General features: G+C 40.8%; 2 protein-coding genes across 2 annotated transcripts in view; both read left to right on the top strand.

Moving 5' to 3' along the window:
* Positions 1-15,243, top strand: part of LOC143280366 (small ribosomal subunit protein eS7-like) — a 30,928-nt gene that overhangs the window by 3,971 nt on the left and 11,714 nt on the right. The window lies entirely within an intron of this gene.
* LOC143280615 (uncharacterized) lies at positions 3,986-7,190 on the top strand. The gene is made up of 3 exons (XM_076585331.1): positions 3,986-4,964; positions 5,375-5,476; positions 5,916-7,190. The coding sequence occupies exons 1-3, from the start codon at positions 4,142-4,144 to the stop codon at positions 6,290-6,292; spliced, it is 1,302 nt and encodes a 433-aa protein (XP_076441446.1). The 5' UTR covers positions 3,986-4,141; the 3' UTR covers positions 6,293-7,190.

Here is a 15,243-nt window from a genome sequence, read left to right on the forward strand (position 1 = left end):
AAAACAAACAACAAAAAATCTATATATATATAGGTACCGGCACCCGCTAACACAGGCTGCGGGAAAGCCGGCAGCCAGTCGAAAATTGTCACTTTTCACTTGATGATTTTTGTGTGAAATTGTGTATAAATCGTGTTTAAAACATAATGAAAATAAAGATGAACCATTAATCTTTCAATCGATTGTTCGTTTATATTCTTGTGTGCGAGTGTGAGAGTGTATTCGTTCCGAGAACTGCCTACCGTAATCGGCGAAACTCACCCCGTGTCGCGCTTCCGCTATGGCGGACATTCGCGTTGTCCGAGGGTCACTTGTTTTGCTTTGTTTATAGGTTGTGGAATTTTCCATCCCCAGTATTCAAATAAGGTCAAACCGCAAGGTCGAAGCCTAAACAAGTTCCCCCATCAGTTATTTTATTAATTTGTTTCATAACAAAAAGCCAGCACACTGATCAGTTAAAAGGACATATTTGAAAGGCTTTTTCCACCAAAGTAAAGCTTTTAAATACAATGTTACATTATGCGATAGAAAGCTTATTTTTCGCTGATTCGAATGGTACCAAAGGTCAATGTATTCATACGCGCTCAATCATAGCGCAGCCAATGAAAAGCACGCTGGCAACCGTGACACACATTCACACATTGACTCGACAAGGCAATGGCAGCTCCGATGAAATCGACAAGCGATTACGCTAATAGTTCAAGCGTTTTCGTCACCCAGATCAAAAATCATCTCGGTAAGTGTTACGAGTTTTATAGATTGATTCATAATTAATTGATCCACGTAGTTTTTAGAGCTTATTAATCCATAGGATCGTTCTGATTTCGTGATAAATGGAGTAAGCTTTGACTGCTTGACGAAGTGATCGACACGTGTTTCCACCAGTTGTGTTTCGTGTCAGTACTATTTTATTCTAGACTGAAATATTGTCTGAAAACTCTTGTAATGAAACATAAATGCATTATTTTGCATTTTGTTATATTGTTATATACATTTTGGGATTCTAAATGAAAGGATCGCCGATTTAAACAAGATCATTTTTCACGACATGAACCGGAAATACTCGCCTCATGGCTCATGGCCCTCTCGTGAATTGACTAGTCTGTCAGATTGGTTTGTTATTACTTATTCAGTTATTGTTAACTTAGTTCAGAAACGAATACCGACCTTAATGGAATATTCTGATGTATCACACAATTTGAGCTGGGAGAGGTGGGGATCAATGGTCATTGTGCATAATTGTTTAATATCATCAAGTTCTTCGTTCACAGTTGTCAGTATATATATCGTTCTCTCTCTTTCTCATTCTCCCCCCTCCTCTCTCTTAGTTTTAGTACACACAAACATACACATACACACATGAAGTGTGCTTACACTCATACACCAACACATCCGCAAACAGAAAAAGTACAGATAATGCATATGCTTACGTGTACACGTGCACACACACAAACACACACATAACTTGTGTGATATGAGCATTGACTTGCATGTTTGCATGCAAACGTGGGTGAACTCTTTGGTTTGCCAAAATCAAATTCAATTCGCATTCTCAATGCCTATCATAGTGCTGTCATTCTGGATGTGTCAGTGTTACTGTTAGGCCTTCACCGTCCTGCTTCCCACTCTTCTCAACGTCACACACACACACACACACACACACACACACAAGCATGAAATTGATGAATCAGTGAACTGATGCACTTGCAGTTGCAGACGCATTCACTCTGTGTGTGTGTATATATATATATATATATATATATGTGTGTGTGTGTGTGTGCATTCCAGGCAGCACATATTGAACTGTCTTCAGGAAACTAATATGTTTTGATTTTGACCAGATGATGACACTCTTCAACGCATGGGAGCAGTACTCGCTGCATCTGGACGTGGACGGCCACCAAAGCTGGTTCCTATGCCACTTACAGCCAGGTTACTGCTGCAGCTTGAGTTACTCAGAACTGAGAGCAAGAAAACTTGGGCAGAAATAGGTGAACTGTACAGCAAAGTTACAGAAAATGACCTTTTACAAGGAAAAAGTTTGCATGGTGAAGTAGAGGCAGTGGTCAAGGAAGGAAAACGGGTGAAAGAAGGTGGTGGTGACCTGGAGGCATTCCTGTCCACAGATATTGGTGCCTGCCTCAAAGAAAGAAATGTTGGACCTCATTTGCTGAAACACCAGATTTTCAAGCAACACCTCATCAACCCTGAACTGCTGAAGACTTTTACAGGCAAACTTGAACTAACAAATGGTCTGGTGGTGGATCTTCTTCATTTTTATCAGATCCATACAAGATCTTGGTTCATTGAATGCAGAAAGGCACTTGAAAACCTTGGAGCAAACATACTAGAATTGTCAGAAAGGCAGTTGACAACAAGACTGAAAAAGTGCAAGGATAGGTACACATCCCTGATGAAAAGTGCGAAGCGACCAAATGGACAGCAGAACATAGATCTGTTTCTGTCAGCTTCTTTTGAACTTGATCAAGTTGATGTCCCCACAGCTGTAGTTCGAGCACCAGTACAATTCACCAATGATGTCAGAGCTCTATCTGCAATGAAAACAACACTTGCAGCTTTAAGGAGGGACATGCAAGCAATGGAAAATGAACTTGAGGCAGAGAAGGAAAAAAATGGAGTTCTGAAAGAACAGTGCATTAAGAACAGTTCTATCATAAGAACAGCTGCAATTGAAACTTCAGATCTACAAAAACAAAACGCTGACTTGCAGAATGAGAAACAAAATCTTTTTCAGTGCTTGAAACAGGCTCAGAATACCATCAAAGAAATTCGTGGTACAAATTTTTATAAAAGACTAAAAAGAAAAGAGCGACATCTGAAGAAGAAAGAAGCAGAACTTGAAGCTCATCAAGTGGGAAGTTGTGAACGACAAATAAAGAGAGTGAAGCAGAAACTCAAGCTTGAGCAGACAAAGGTCTCAAATCTTCGGAGAGAAAGAAACAGACTACAAGCTCAGCTTCAAGAAAGTGTACAAGAACATCAAACAGCCATTGATCTTCTGGCAAATCAGCCTCCACCAACTGTACAAACACTGAAAGAAGGGAATCACAAAGAATTTTCAGATGAGGTGAAGAAAACAACAATCGCTCTGTTGTCCCTTCAAGTGTCAGCTGAAAACTGTCCTCTGGTTATTCAGTCAGTGGCCAAACATCTTTTCAGTGTGGACATCAAGAGAGAGGACCTGCCATCTGAAAGGACAGTTCGCCGGTATGCTGACCAGGGACATGTTTTAGCTAAAGTGCAGGTCGCTGAAGCAATGTCCACTGGTCAATATGACATACATATTGATGGAACCAGCCGCGATAAAAAAAAATGGATTGGATATCAAATAAAGGCAGCAGAAGAATCCTTGTCTTGCGGCTTCACGACAGTGGCAACAGAAAATTCAGCAACTTTGGTTGAGACAACATTGACACTTCTCCAAGAACTGTCAGAAGTCTTTGGAGAGGAAGACAAACAACAACATTTCCACCGTATACTGCAGAACCTGGCAGGTGTGATGACAGACAGGGCTGCAGTAATGAAGAAATTCAAGAAAGACTTGAATGAGGTGGTGCAAGCCACATTAGGAACGGAGGAGTCGATTGAATTTCTTGGCTGCAATGCCCACTTTCTTCTTGGGTTAAGTGCGAAAACAAACACTGCATGCAAAACTATTCAAGAAGAAAGGGGTGAACAACGCCTGGGACGGGACTGCGAACCAAAGTTCTGCACTTTCAAAACCCCAGAATCTGCAGTTGTCCGCTATATAAGAATGGCGTGTGAAGTGCTGGGACCAAGGGGTGATGAGAAAAGTGGATGCAGAGATGGATGGTCTGCATTCTGTGTGTTGAACCAGAAACCCTCCATCATCTCCAGCTTCAGAGCAAATCGTTTCAATAATCTTTTTGAAGCTGCTGCTGCTCTTCATTTTCACAGGACTGACATCATCACGTTCCTGGAAGAGTATCTTCCAGAAAAAAACAGTAAACTTGAGAGTGTGCTGTTAGATGCACTGAGTGACCAGTTGGCACCCTATGTCCTGGCCTTGGCTCTTATCTTTTACAGAGTCACAGGTCCATACTGGGAAATACTTGGTTCAGGTGTCCATTACCTGGACTTCCATCTACATGTTGTGGCAATGAAACAACAGCTGGAGGAATGGGAAAATGATGCCACCACCATGTTTGATGCACATCTACCTATCCTTTTCGGCCGTGACCGTCCAAACTGCGCACCATTTGATGCTGCAATGCAGGTAGATGATGTGGCAAAACAGTCAACAATAAGGATTCTTCAGCCTTTGTGTGGACAACTGGTGACAGTCATCAACCAGCAGCTGCAAGAATTCCTGCCAGGAGGTCAGTACCATGATGTCCAAGATAGTGCAAAAAGAGAAAAACTGGCCCACTCACACATAACTAACTTGCTTGGTGAGGCTTGTTTTGGAGACCTTGATCTTTCCATCTACAAACGGAGGAATGCAGCTTGTCACCACCACACAACCATGAACATGCTTGTTCGAAACCGAACCATGAGCACATGGTTTCAGACAAAGTCCACTGCAGAGCAAGAACACCTGCTTCAGCTGTCTGCAAAGAAGGCAGAGAATTGGCGAAAACGCCACCGTCAGGAAGAGCGTGATGTTGTTGCTCAGAAAAGACTTATCCTGGAACAAAACAAACAGCAGCATGACAGGAAAAAGGAAGCAGTGATCCAGAAAAAAAATGACATCACTGTCAGACTGATGGAACATGGAGGACCTTGTCAGACTCCGGAAGATGTAGATCGTCTTGTCAGAAGGTTCGCCCTCCAGAAAGACAAAAGAGCAGCTCTTCAGGTGCAGATGAACTACCAGAAAACTGTTCTGGGTCACAAATCACCCCATCTGAAAACATCAGTTCCCAGTGTTGCCAGACTGATGGAGAATCTGAAGAGATTTCTACGACAAGGTGCCACTGAAGGTAATCTTTTCCCTCCATAGATCTATTTTTCATTTGTTTGTAACATTTTCTTATATTTTTTTCAGATTATGCATCTATATTTCCTTTTATGATTTGCCATTATCAGATTATTAACATGAAAATATCTACAAACAACATAGAAATAACCGTCATTAAGTTTTAATGTAAAACAACTGAAGTTGAAAATAAAGAAATTTGTTATAAATTAAACTTATCAAGGAACGCCCATATTATTCTCTTTATGATCAGTCACCTTTACTGTTAAGAATGGGAATGGAGAAAAGAAAACTGTTCAGAGTTATGTTGTGTTTCTTTGGTTTTTAAAAAATTTTATTTTATTTTATTTTTTTATACTCCAAACTCAGATCAGCAAAAATTTAGTACAAATATTTTGTGGTGATACTTTGCAGCAGCTGCAGGACAAGCAGAAGCAGATAAACAACTGGCTGAGCCACTTCAGTTTGGACGAGAGGGTGACCACCAGCTCCTGGGCGATGAAGACCATTTTGCTGGTATGTTTTACTTAGTGAGGGGGTGGGGGTAAAGGGGGGAAGGAGTGGGGGGTTAGTATTTGCCCTGCAAATTGTGCTTGCATTGTTCCTTGATGATTGGGTGATATTTATTTTCTGGGTAAACTTTTCTTCGTTTGCTTTTTTTTTCTTTTCTTTTTTTTTTTTAATCATACTGTGAAGTCCCTATGGTTTTCAAACTTTTTTCCTGGGAGAAACTTGTGGGTTGAGAAATAAACACTGTGGTAAACTCATACAGGATATTGTGTATTCCACACTTACACATTTCCATTTTCTTGTTTTTTTATACTGTTATTTGTGAAATATACTATAGTATTCCACATCCTATCATAAACCAGTATTTGAACATGTTGTGATTTAGCTGCATTGTGTTTTGTGAACTTGTAAAATATCTGCATCAGATCAAATGATTTTTTTTCAGAGCCAATGGATGTTGATACAGACCATGACCTGTCTTCAGAATCCAGTGACGAAGCTGAAGAGGAAACCACTTTTGAGGATTTTGTTTTCACCAGAATTGGAGAAAATGTGGCTGTCTTCTATGACAATGATTTTCATGTCGGAAGTGTCGCTGAAATTTTCAGACCAGACCAGGCTAGGGTGAACTTTCTACGCAAATGTACAGTTGCCAACAACACATATGTGTGGCCACATAAGCCAGAAGATGACAGTATTTCTGCAATGTTTGTGTTCTCTTCTGGTTTTGAGGTTACAACGCAGAATGGCAGAGTGTGGTCTGTTCCTGAACACGACAAACTGAGGAAGATGTACTTGCTGTACAAACAGAGATATGCATAAATCTTGTTGACAGTCAGTGACATGTCACAAACCACCCTCCAACACCACTAAACCTTTTTTTTTTCTTTTTTTTTTTCTTTTGAGTCATTTTTTCATGTTATTGTTATGGAAACAGTTTAGAAACACATAAAGCAGTACTGACAAGTTGTTAGTATTTAAAGAAATATAATGGACTTTTTCTTTTGTTTTGATGCACTGATTTCAGATTTCTTGTACCTCAGACATATTCATTTTCATCATATGGATAAACCAAAATTGCTGGTTTGATGTTTGTATATTACTGTTTTGAATAGAATTGTTTCTTGTAACATTCTTAACACTCATGCAAAATTTGAAGCAAATCCATCAAATAGTTTTTGAGTTAGAGCTGTTTTTAAGTTCAACACCTTGTGACGTCACTTTTTCCATCGCACAAATTAAGGGAAAACCCATTTTTAAAGGCCAATTATTCATTTCTGAATCAAGTTAACTGTACAGAAAAAAATAAGCAATATCACTATGTTGTATGGGGTCCAAATCATAGATTTCAGCTGTTTCCAATGTATAGTTTTTGTGTGGCTGTCCTCTAAAATTGCCTTATCAGGGTATTTTGGACATACGAAATCGGCATTTTTGTCAAATTTGAAGCTCTGTAAAATAAAAACTTTCTGTGTAATGGATTTGTTTTTTCTTTTTTCTTGTTTTATATGTTATGTACTCTTGAAAAGTAATAAGATGGGGCTGCTGTGATAATAATCATGCTATTCAGGTATCACTGAACTTGAGGAAAATCTAAATTTACCAAGTTCGTCAGGACATGTCATCTTAAAACGGCCGTAACTCAGAAACTAAGAAAGGTAGAGACTTCATTCTTTTTGTGTTTTGTCTATTTTTTAAAGTAGTATTTAATGCAATGTATTACAAATCATTTTTTCTATTTTAAAATTTTGACTGCCGGTACCTAATATATATGTGTATATATATATATATATATATATATATATATATATATATATATATATATATATATATATACATATATATATATATATACACACACACATATATACATATATATGAGATATATTGCTACATTCATACACATTTCTGCTTTCACTTATAGATGCGTACTTATCATCGGTATACACATGTGTATGTGCTTATGGGATAGGTTAATACGACTTTCATATTAACATGTACAATTATATTTCTATCTCCATTCATTGACATCTATTCATTGAGATTCCCTACATAGCAATATAGGCACACTTGCATTTGCGGCCTTCTGTTCACAATGCCCAGAACTCTCTGCCTCTACGTACTGGCACTTTATTCATATGCGTATGTACATCTCATATGTAGGTGCATGGACAGATTCCTTTCCATTGATGATTATGCACACTTACCCACTTACTTGGGTATATCTGTGCATGCTACACGTATGCTTATACAGTCGCTTATTTCTTGTGTCTTGATCTCTTGTCATTGGCATACTTCTGACATCATCACTTGAGCTGATGGAAGTTTTTATTCCCTTGGCACATATATGTATTCATTTTCATAAATTCATCCCTACCTTGCTTTTGGAGGACGACTGCACTCACAAAAATAAAATAAAATAATAATAGCCTCATTCACGCCTGAATGTATGCTCCTTCACATTTCAGTAGTGGCTGGTCCTTAGGGATCCACACACACCCCCTTCACACCCACAGGGCTAAGAATGCCTCTCTTGGTGCAAGGACGGACAAGGCAACCCAACTCATTTGCCTGCAACAATCACCCATAAGGCTGGAGATGCACAAGGAAGGATGAGGCAGTCCAACTTAGAGGTGCCACTCTGGACACACATGCCTTTCATTCCTTCCAAGTTTGTAAGGCATCCCTTTCTCCCCTTGCCTTCAACAACCCTTGGTTTGCACCACTGTGATTGTGACAAAAGCTCCACACAGGCCCTACATCCTAGCCAGCCTTCCCATGAAGAGGTGTCTATCTTGCCTTACAAGTTTTAGTGACCCAAAAACTGCCCACTGGGCAGGAGACAATCACCCTCAGCCCATCTCTTCTACTCCTCTCTAGTAGCAGAAGGCCTGGGTCATAATTGTTTTCCTCTACATTTGAGAGAAAGGCATATTGACGAGGACGGATGCGTCCCACAAAGCACAACGAACCGTCCATTAGCCACAGGGGTGTACCTTTCTGCCCACTCATACCAGCACGGCAGATGCCGCATTCAAGCACATCAGTTCACCCCATCACCTTGCTTGAACACAAATCCAGCATCAACGTCTCAAACAATTGGCGTTTGAAAGCACTTTCTGCACTTAGTCTTCCCTGCCCGATCCTTTCGGCCTCTACACACAACCACTGTTGTGGTTACAGATGGCCATTCCTCCTCAAGCACTGTCTTTCCAATGAGACACTTCCTGAGGTTTCTAGCCTAGGCAGGCTATCCCATCATGGAGCCCCAGTCTTCGGTCAAGGGCCTGTCAGAGGATGACTTTGTTGTCACTTCGGAAGCAAGCACCATGTCTTTCTGACACACGGTTGCACCACAAGACCCCGTCAACTCTTTCCGGCTTCCTTACATTGCAACATAATCTGCATGGTGAACACCTTCGTCCCTGAAGCACACAGCAGCTGTTTCCTGATTTACCCATGCTGATTGGTGACCTCCTAGGAACAGTATATGATAATCAGTCGTGTACGACAGTCTCCATCAGAACAGCAGAGGAGGCATCTGCTGTCAAGTCTATTCGGGCTGGAATTCGATTATACAATTTATAGTAGAGAGTGTTTTGCCCAAGTTGCATCTCCGGTCCCTCAATCAAGAGGGCCTTAGGACTCATCATTGGGACGGTTCCCAAAGGCTACTTAGGCCTAAGGCTACAGCACTAAGTCCCAGTGCAATTTGACTTCTAGTCTGAGAGACATAGTCATTCATGAAAGACTAAGCTGCAAATGATTTCCCTTTGCAATTAAGAAACCACTGATAATACAGCTCTCACCTTGCAGTTGGCCATACTAAAAACGTATGTCAGATCAGTGCCTTGATGTCAATAGCCAGTACAACACATCTTGAGCCACTTACCTCCCTGCCCCGCCCCGCTCCATCCCAGACTCAGTGCGCACCACACACAGCCAGAGGCCTGTCATGGATCCGGTCCCCTTTCTCACTAAAGAACCTTCAGCAAAAATTTTCCCCATGGAAACCCTCTTCCATTTGGGAATTCCACCACAGAATGAGACTCAGTGACCTGTGGGCGCATGAAGTGCACTCCCACAGCCTGATCCAACCCAGCCATTGACTGCCGACAACTTTCTGCAGGTTACTCCAACATGCCACACTCAGGCAGAGAAGCCACCAAGCCTTCCGTATGCCCCTTCATGATGGTACCTACCTGGGCAATTACACAACCCTGTCCCAGAGACACCAGGGACATCAAGTCTTTTGTTGCCAAATGTCTGCCATTCTATGCATAGGCAACATACCAGTGCTGTCATTTTTTGACAACGTCAAACGTCAGGGGAGGGGGGGGGGGGGGAGTGCCCATCGCCTGTCAGCTCGCATGGAGGAGCTCCACAGATCTGGCTGTCATGCCTGAGGCAGGCCCAACACGGTGACCTACCTCTGTCTCGTGCCACAGTTTCCTTCAAACATAAAAACCACTTCCACTATCGGCCCACATCCGTTGTGGAATCATCAGATCAAACCACATGCGCACCTCCTTGCATTGACGCTCATCCGCTCAGCTGTGGTCCACAGACCTCCCCCACAATACAGCTGTGGACCTCTGTCTTCTTTACCCGCACTAATGTCCTTAGGCGACACAGTACACTCTACTTTCGTCAAATTCTACTTGAGGGACACCTATCGCCTTAGGGATAATGGCTCATCGACTTCTACCAGAGAGATGTCGCACGCCTGCGGGTTGATGGCGCAAGAGCCATCGCTTCTGTGGTAGCTGCACAACAGACCATCACAGCACACAGACAGTAGAACAGGCGAGCCCTCCACCTTGTCGCGCTATTCTGCACTAGTTGGGTCACGGTTAAGTATGTGTAATTAAAAGGAAATTTTCTATCTAAACTTACGTTTAAATAACATACTTAGCATGACCCAAATTTAAGACCCTCCCGTCCTCCCCGCTTCCTGTTCTCCCTGCTTGCTGCGCTGGTGATGGCATATTGCCATCAAAAGAGGGCGATAACCAGCGGGACAAAGGGGAGGTTACCTACTTCCGGGAGGTTATCGGCCGTAGTTTCGTCTGCTCCGCATAGGCGGATAGTAGTTTGCACAGGACAGGAATGTCAGACCCCTGCCGGAGTCTGCACTAGTTGGGTCACGGTAAGTATGTTATTTAACTCACTCCATGCCAAGAGTTTTTGCCCTTGCCAATCCCTGAAAACCCAGGGTTTGTATAGGATGGGGAAAAAAATGTAAAAAAAACAAATAAACACCCAGACAATTGATATTTAGAATATGCATGCAAGGAATGTTGTTCCATATGTGTGCAAAAAATCAAAGTATTTACTCACCATCTTGATGTTGATCGCGGTATCCATATTTTGTGTATTTTTTAGTATTTTTGCACCCATCAGAAAGGTACACCAACATGTTCCACATCACATTCTAACACTATTTGAGGAACTGAAGACCTAGTACATGCAATGAAGTATAAACAGGTGGTGAAGAAAGTTGAAATTCACACATACAAAAAAAAATATTGTCTCTACATAATAAAAATCAAAGAACAAAGAAAAAAACTCAACCGGCTGGGTGTTCACTGGCCAGTCAGCTGACAAACCTGGTGTGCCAGTGAAGGGATGTGCAAGAGGGAAAAAGGAAAAATTGTCAGTCCAATCACTGGTGAAAACACTTGCAAAATCGTCCGTTTCCTCAGTGGTTTCGTCGTCTGTGTCTGTCTCATCTGCTGGCACATGTTCCTCACTTTCCTCTCCATTGTAAACGCTCTCTTCAGCGGCCGAATCTATTTCTAGTTCATCGGGATCTGGTTCAAATTCACTGTCCGAAGAATCAACATTATCTCCTTCGACATCAGAGCCTTCAGTTTGGATCATTTCCAAAGCATCTTCGACGCTGAGTAACATTTCACCTCTCCGACCGTGTCGAACACTTCGCCGTGACGCCATCTTGTCAAACAACTTACAAAGCTGACAGGGGGCACGCTTTGTTATCAACTGCGGTTGAACTTATCGTGACACACACGCAGCGTGTGTGAATGAAAAGCTGACCAGAGGTGACGTAAGATATCACATCTGCTTTTGATTTTCGCATCCGACGCGTCACTCCGACAGCACGACTTTTTAAAATCCAAGTCCGCATATGCGGACATTGGCATCCAACGCTTTCTCCGACAATGTCCGCATATGCGGACAATGGCAGCGAGTGAGTTAAACGTAATTTTAGATAGAAAATTTCCTTTATTTATGCATGTTACTATATTGTATTTATGTTGAACTTCAGTTGAAGTATATATTTATTCTTCTTCCTGTCATCAGACTTGGACTTGGAGTAGGTAGGACCACTGGCTGAGAAAGCGTGACCAAAACTGACAAAATTGCTGATTTTTCCATCATAATTTTACAGTGAGAAACATGTACTTAATAATAAAAAATTATGTCAATAAAAAGTTTGACTCTTCAGCTTCACATTTCTTGTGTTGATTTGCTTGAAAGATCGATATATGAAAAGTTATGGAACGTTAAACATGATAGCGAAAAGTCGAATCGCAAAGCCGCCGGGGCCTCGCACAGCCTAAGGCTAGCCGGTCGAAGTCTGCGTATGTTCTGTTCACTCTCCGTTCCTAGTCAAATAACTCGGTCAACCTATTAATAACGCATACCATTGGAAAGACGAAACCACGCGCTAACCAATGGTGTAAGGTAAATTTTGATAATGTTTTAATCAGTTGGTGTAATTTGAGTTAGAAAATTTTCCAAATTTTCAGAACACTGTAAAAAATCTCCCTGACATCGTACAAAAAACCACTAAGCATCACTGGAAAGCTCATTTTTTCATGAACTCAAACCTACATTCCGTTTATCGCTGAGTTTTGCCTGGAGCGCATGATTCTAATTTGCATACAACAACCCCATCGGGTCACTTCCGCCGTTTTCACTCACGAAGGCGGACACAGCTGAGCATACGACGAAGCACACGAAGGCACAGACAATGGGGGAGATTTATATTTACAGCAAGATCGACGCATATCTGGGTAAGTAATCAACAGATTTCTCATTTATTGATGATGTTTGACGATAATATATATTATTATGATTGTATTTGGCTTAGGAAATAGGTGTTTTCAGTCACTTGCTTGGCCTCATTTCCGAACGAAGGCGCCATGAAATTGGGTCAGCGGGGTACATCGGATTTTCGAAGATTGCTTGACAAATATTCATTCCTAATACCTAAACATCCCGGTAGTTCCACTCATTAGATATTTATATGATTGCTGGATTTTTTTTCTGGACTACGTTAGACTTCTTTTGGTTTGTATTCATTGAGAAAATATTAATGAAAAAAATCAAGAAAAGATAACTCCTGTCAGTCATTCACACGTGTCAGAAACAACTGAACAAGACTATGATTTTCTCAGACCACACACACACACACACACACACACACACACACACACACAAACACACTGCACACAGAAAACCTGACCACTGAAATGAAAATTAAATCACAAAGAAAATGAGACCTGAAAAAGGTAAACTTACTGTAAACGGTAAAGACAAAAGAAAATAATAATGATAATGATAAAAAATGATAATAAATAAACAAATACATAAATGAATATATAAAAGAGAACTTCACACACACACACTTGCTCAAATGCTTGTGCTGTAAAAATTCATGTACACACACACACACACACACACACACACACACATATATACAAAGTGAAAAAGGCATTTTGAATTAAAATTTTAAAGTCATGATTATAAAGTCAGTCATAAAAAGCCATTGGTAAAGCACATGTACATTCCACTTTTTTCTTTTTCATTTTTTTTTCTTTTTTCTTTTTTTTTTTTTTTTACTTAGATGATGACATTCTGGAGAGGATGGAATAAATCTGGTCCCATCAGGAAGAGGACGTCCTATGAAGCTGCCAGACCTTCAGCCCACCAACAGAGTGTTGCTGCAGGGACTTTGCTCAAGATTCTGCTGACACCAGCACAAAGGACATGCAGCCTGAACACTTCACACAGCAAGGAGAAAAAGTGGCTGTTTTTTTATGACGACAAATTTTACGTTGGAGAAGTCTTTGAAGTTTATCTCCAACAAGAGCCACAATAGCATTAATGACCAGCTTGGGAGACAGGAATGTATTCAAATGGCCAGATACAGTAGATTGTGATCCAATTGATTCAAAATTTGTCTTGGCCTGGAACTTGGACATGTTCAGCACCAATGGGAGAACATGGTGTGTGAAGGAGTTTGATGCTGTTGTCGAGAAATTCAGGGAGTGGAAGTCATAAGTTTCTTTTTAATATATTTAGGCATATTTCAGACATATATATGCAACTGTTATTCATAACAGGTGAGAAGGTTCCTGAAATAATGAAGTGTTACATCAAGTTGGTGTATTTGGGAAAGAAAGGCAAGTGCTGGAGAGAGTGTCTGGTGGAAGGGTGGGGTGGGGTAGTGAGAATTATTCAGTTTGTCAGAAACACTGCATGACATTACTTTGTATGCATGATAGTTGGTTAAGTCAGATGCAAACATTTTGATATGTGAGCCATCTCTGTAGACCAGTTAGAAGTGGAGATACAATGATATGCCTGTGGTGTGATTTTGTGTTACACTCGCGCACTGTTTTTTCACTTCACAAATTGCAGTTATAAGGGTCATTTAGTTGTCTACACTTTTTGTTTGTGAAGATTGTAGTTCTTGCAAAAAAATCAACAAACTCGAAGTAGTTATGCGTCTGAAAGAATTTTCAGGCACATTGGGAAATTTCCTAGACTTTGGCGGGGGTGTAAAATTGGCTTTTTGTCTCATTTTGCGTGTGATTTTGACACATTTTAGGTGATTTTGCTGATGAATAAAGATGATATGGATTGTTATACACTGAATGTTTTTGTCTTTTCTGTTTGACAGTAATATGAAAATGATGTAAAATCAGTCCAAGCATTGTCAGATACATAGCGTGGACACATGGCATGTCTAAAAATCAGCTTGTATCGCAAAATGACGCAACACACACATATACAAAATATTCAAACTGGGATATCTCAGAAACTATTGGAGATATTGATTTGAAATTTTGCATGTGTTCTTTCCTTGTTATTGCCTTCAGTATGAGATAGGCAGTAGCCAATTATATTTCAATTGAAAAAATGAGTGGTCTTACCTACTTGGAGCTGAAAAAAGGCAATCACACACGCACACACATTGAAAAAAAAATGTGCATGCAGAGGAAGTGAATGTTAGATTTACAATGACAGATTATGAGTTTCAGGTTTGGCTTGTTTGGCTTTCCAAGGAATTTCATGAAAGAAAAAATTTCTTGAGTGATTCGACCTGTCGGCTTAAAACATATACTTGAAGTACATGTCTGAAGGGGGTAGTAGGAAGACTTAAAAAGCACCGCCACCACCAAAATCACATTTAGGGAATAAAGTACTGTTGCATGAATGATGTGCATTCTACTAGTCATGGAGAGTCATAGGTAGATATGTTAAGCATTACGTTCACAAAACAGTGTTAGCAGCTGGCAGTGATGAGACTTATCACATTGGTCTGCCTATTTTTACTGAGGAATGTTATCCAAAACTGAGCCAGTGAAAGCTTTATCACACATGTGCCTGTACGGTAGTCTACATTACCTGTGAATGATTTCTAATACTCTTCATGAAGGGGGTTCAGGCACTAGCAGGTCTGCACATATGTTGGCCTGGGAGATCGGAAAAATCTCCACCCTTTACCCACCATTCGCCGT

Source organism: Babylonia areolata, chromosome 3, assembly GCF_041734735.1.
Source record: "Babylonia areolata isolate BAREFJ2019XMU chromosome 3, ASM4173473v1, whole genome shotgun sequence".
Lineage (NCBI taxonomy): Eukaryota > Metazoa > Mollusca > Gastropoda > Neogastropoda > Buccinidae > Babylonia > Babylonia areolata.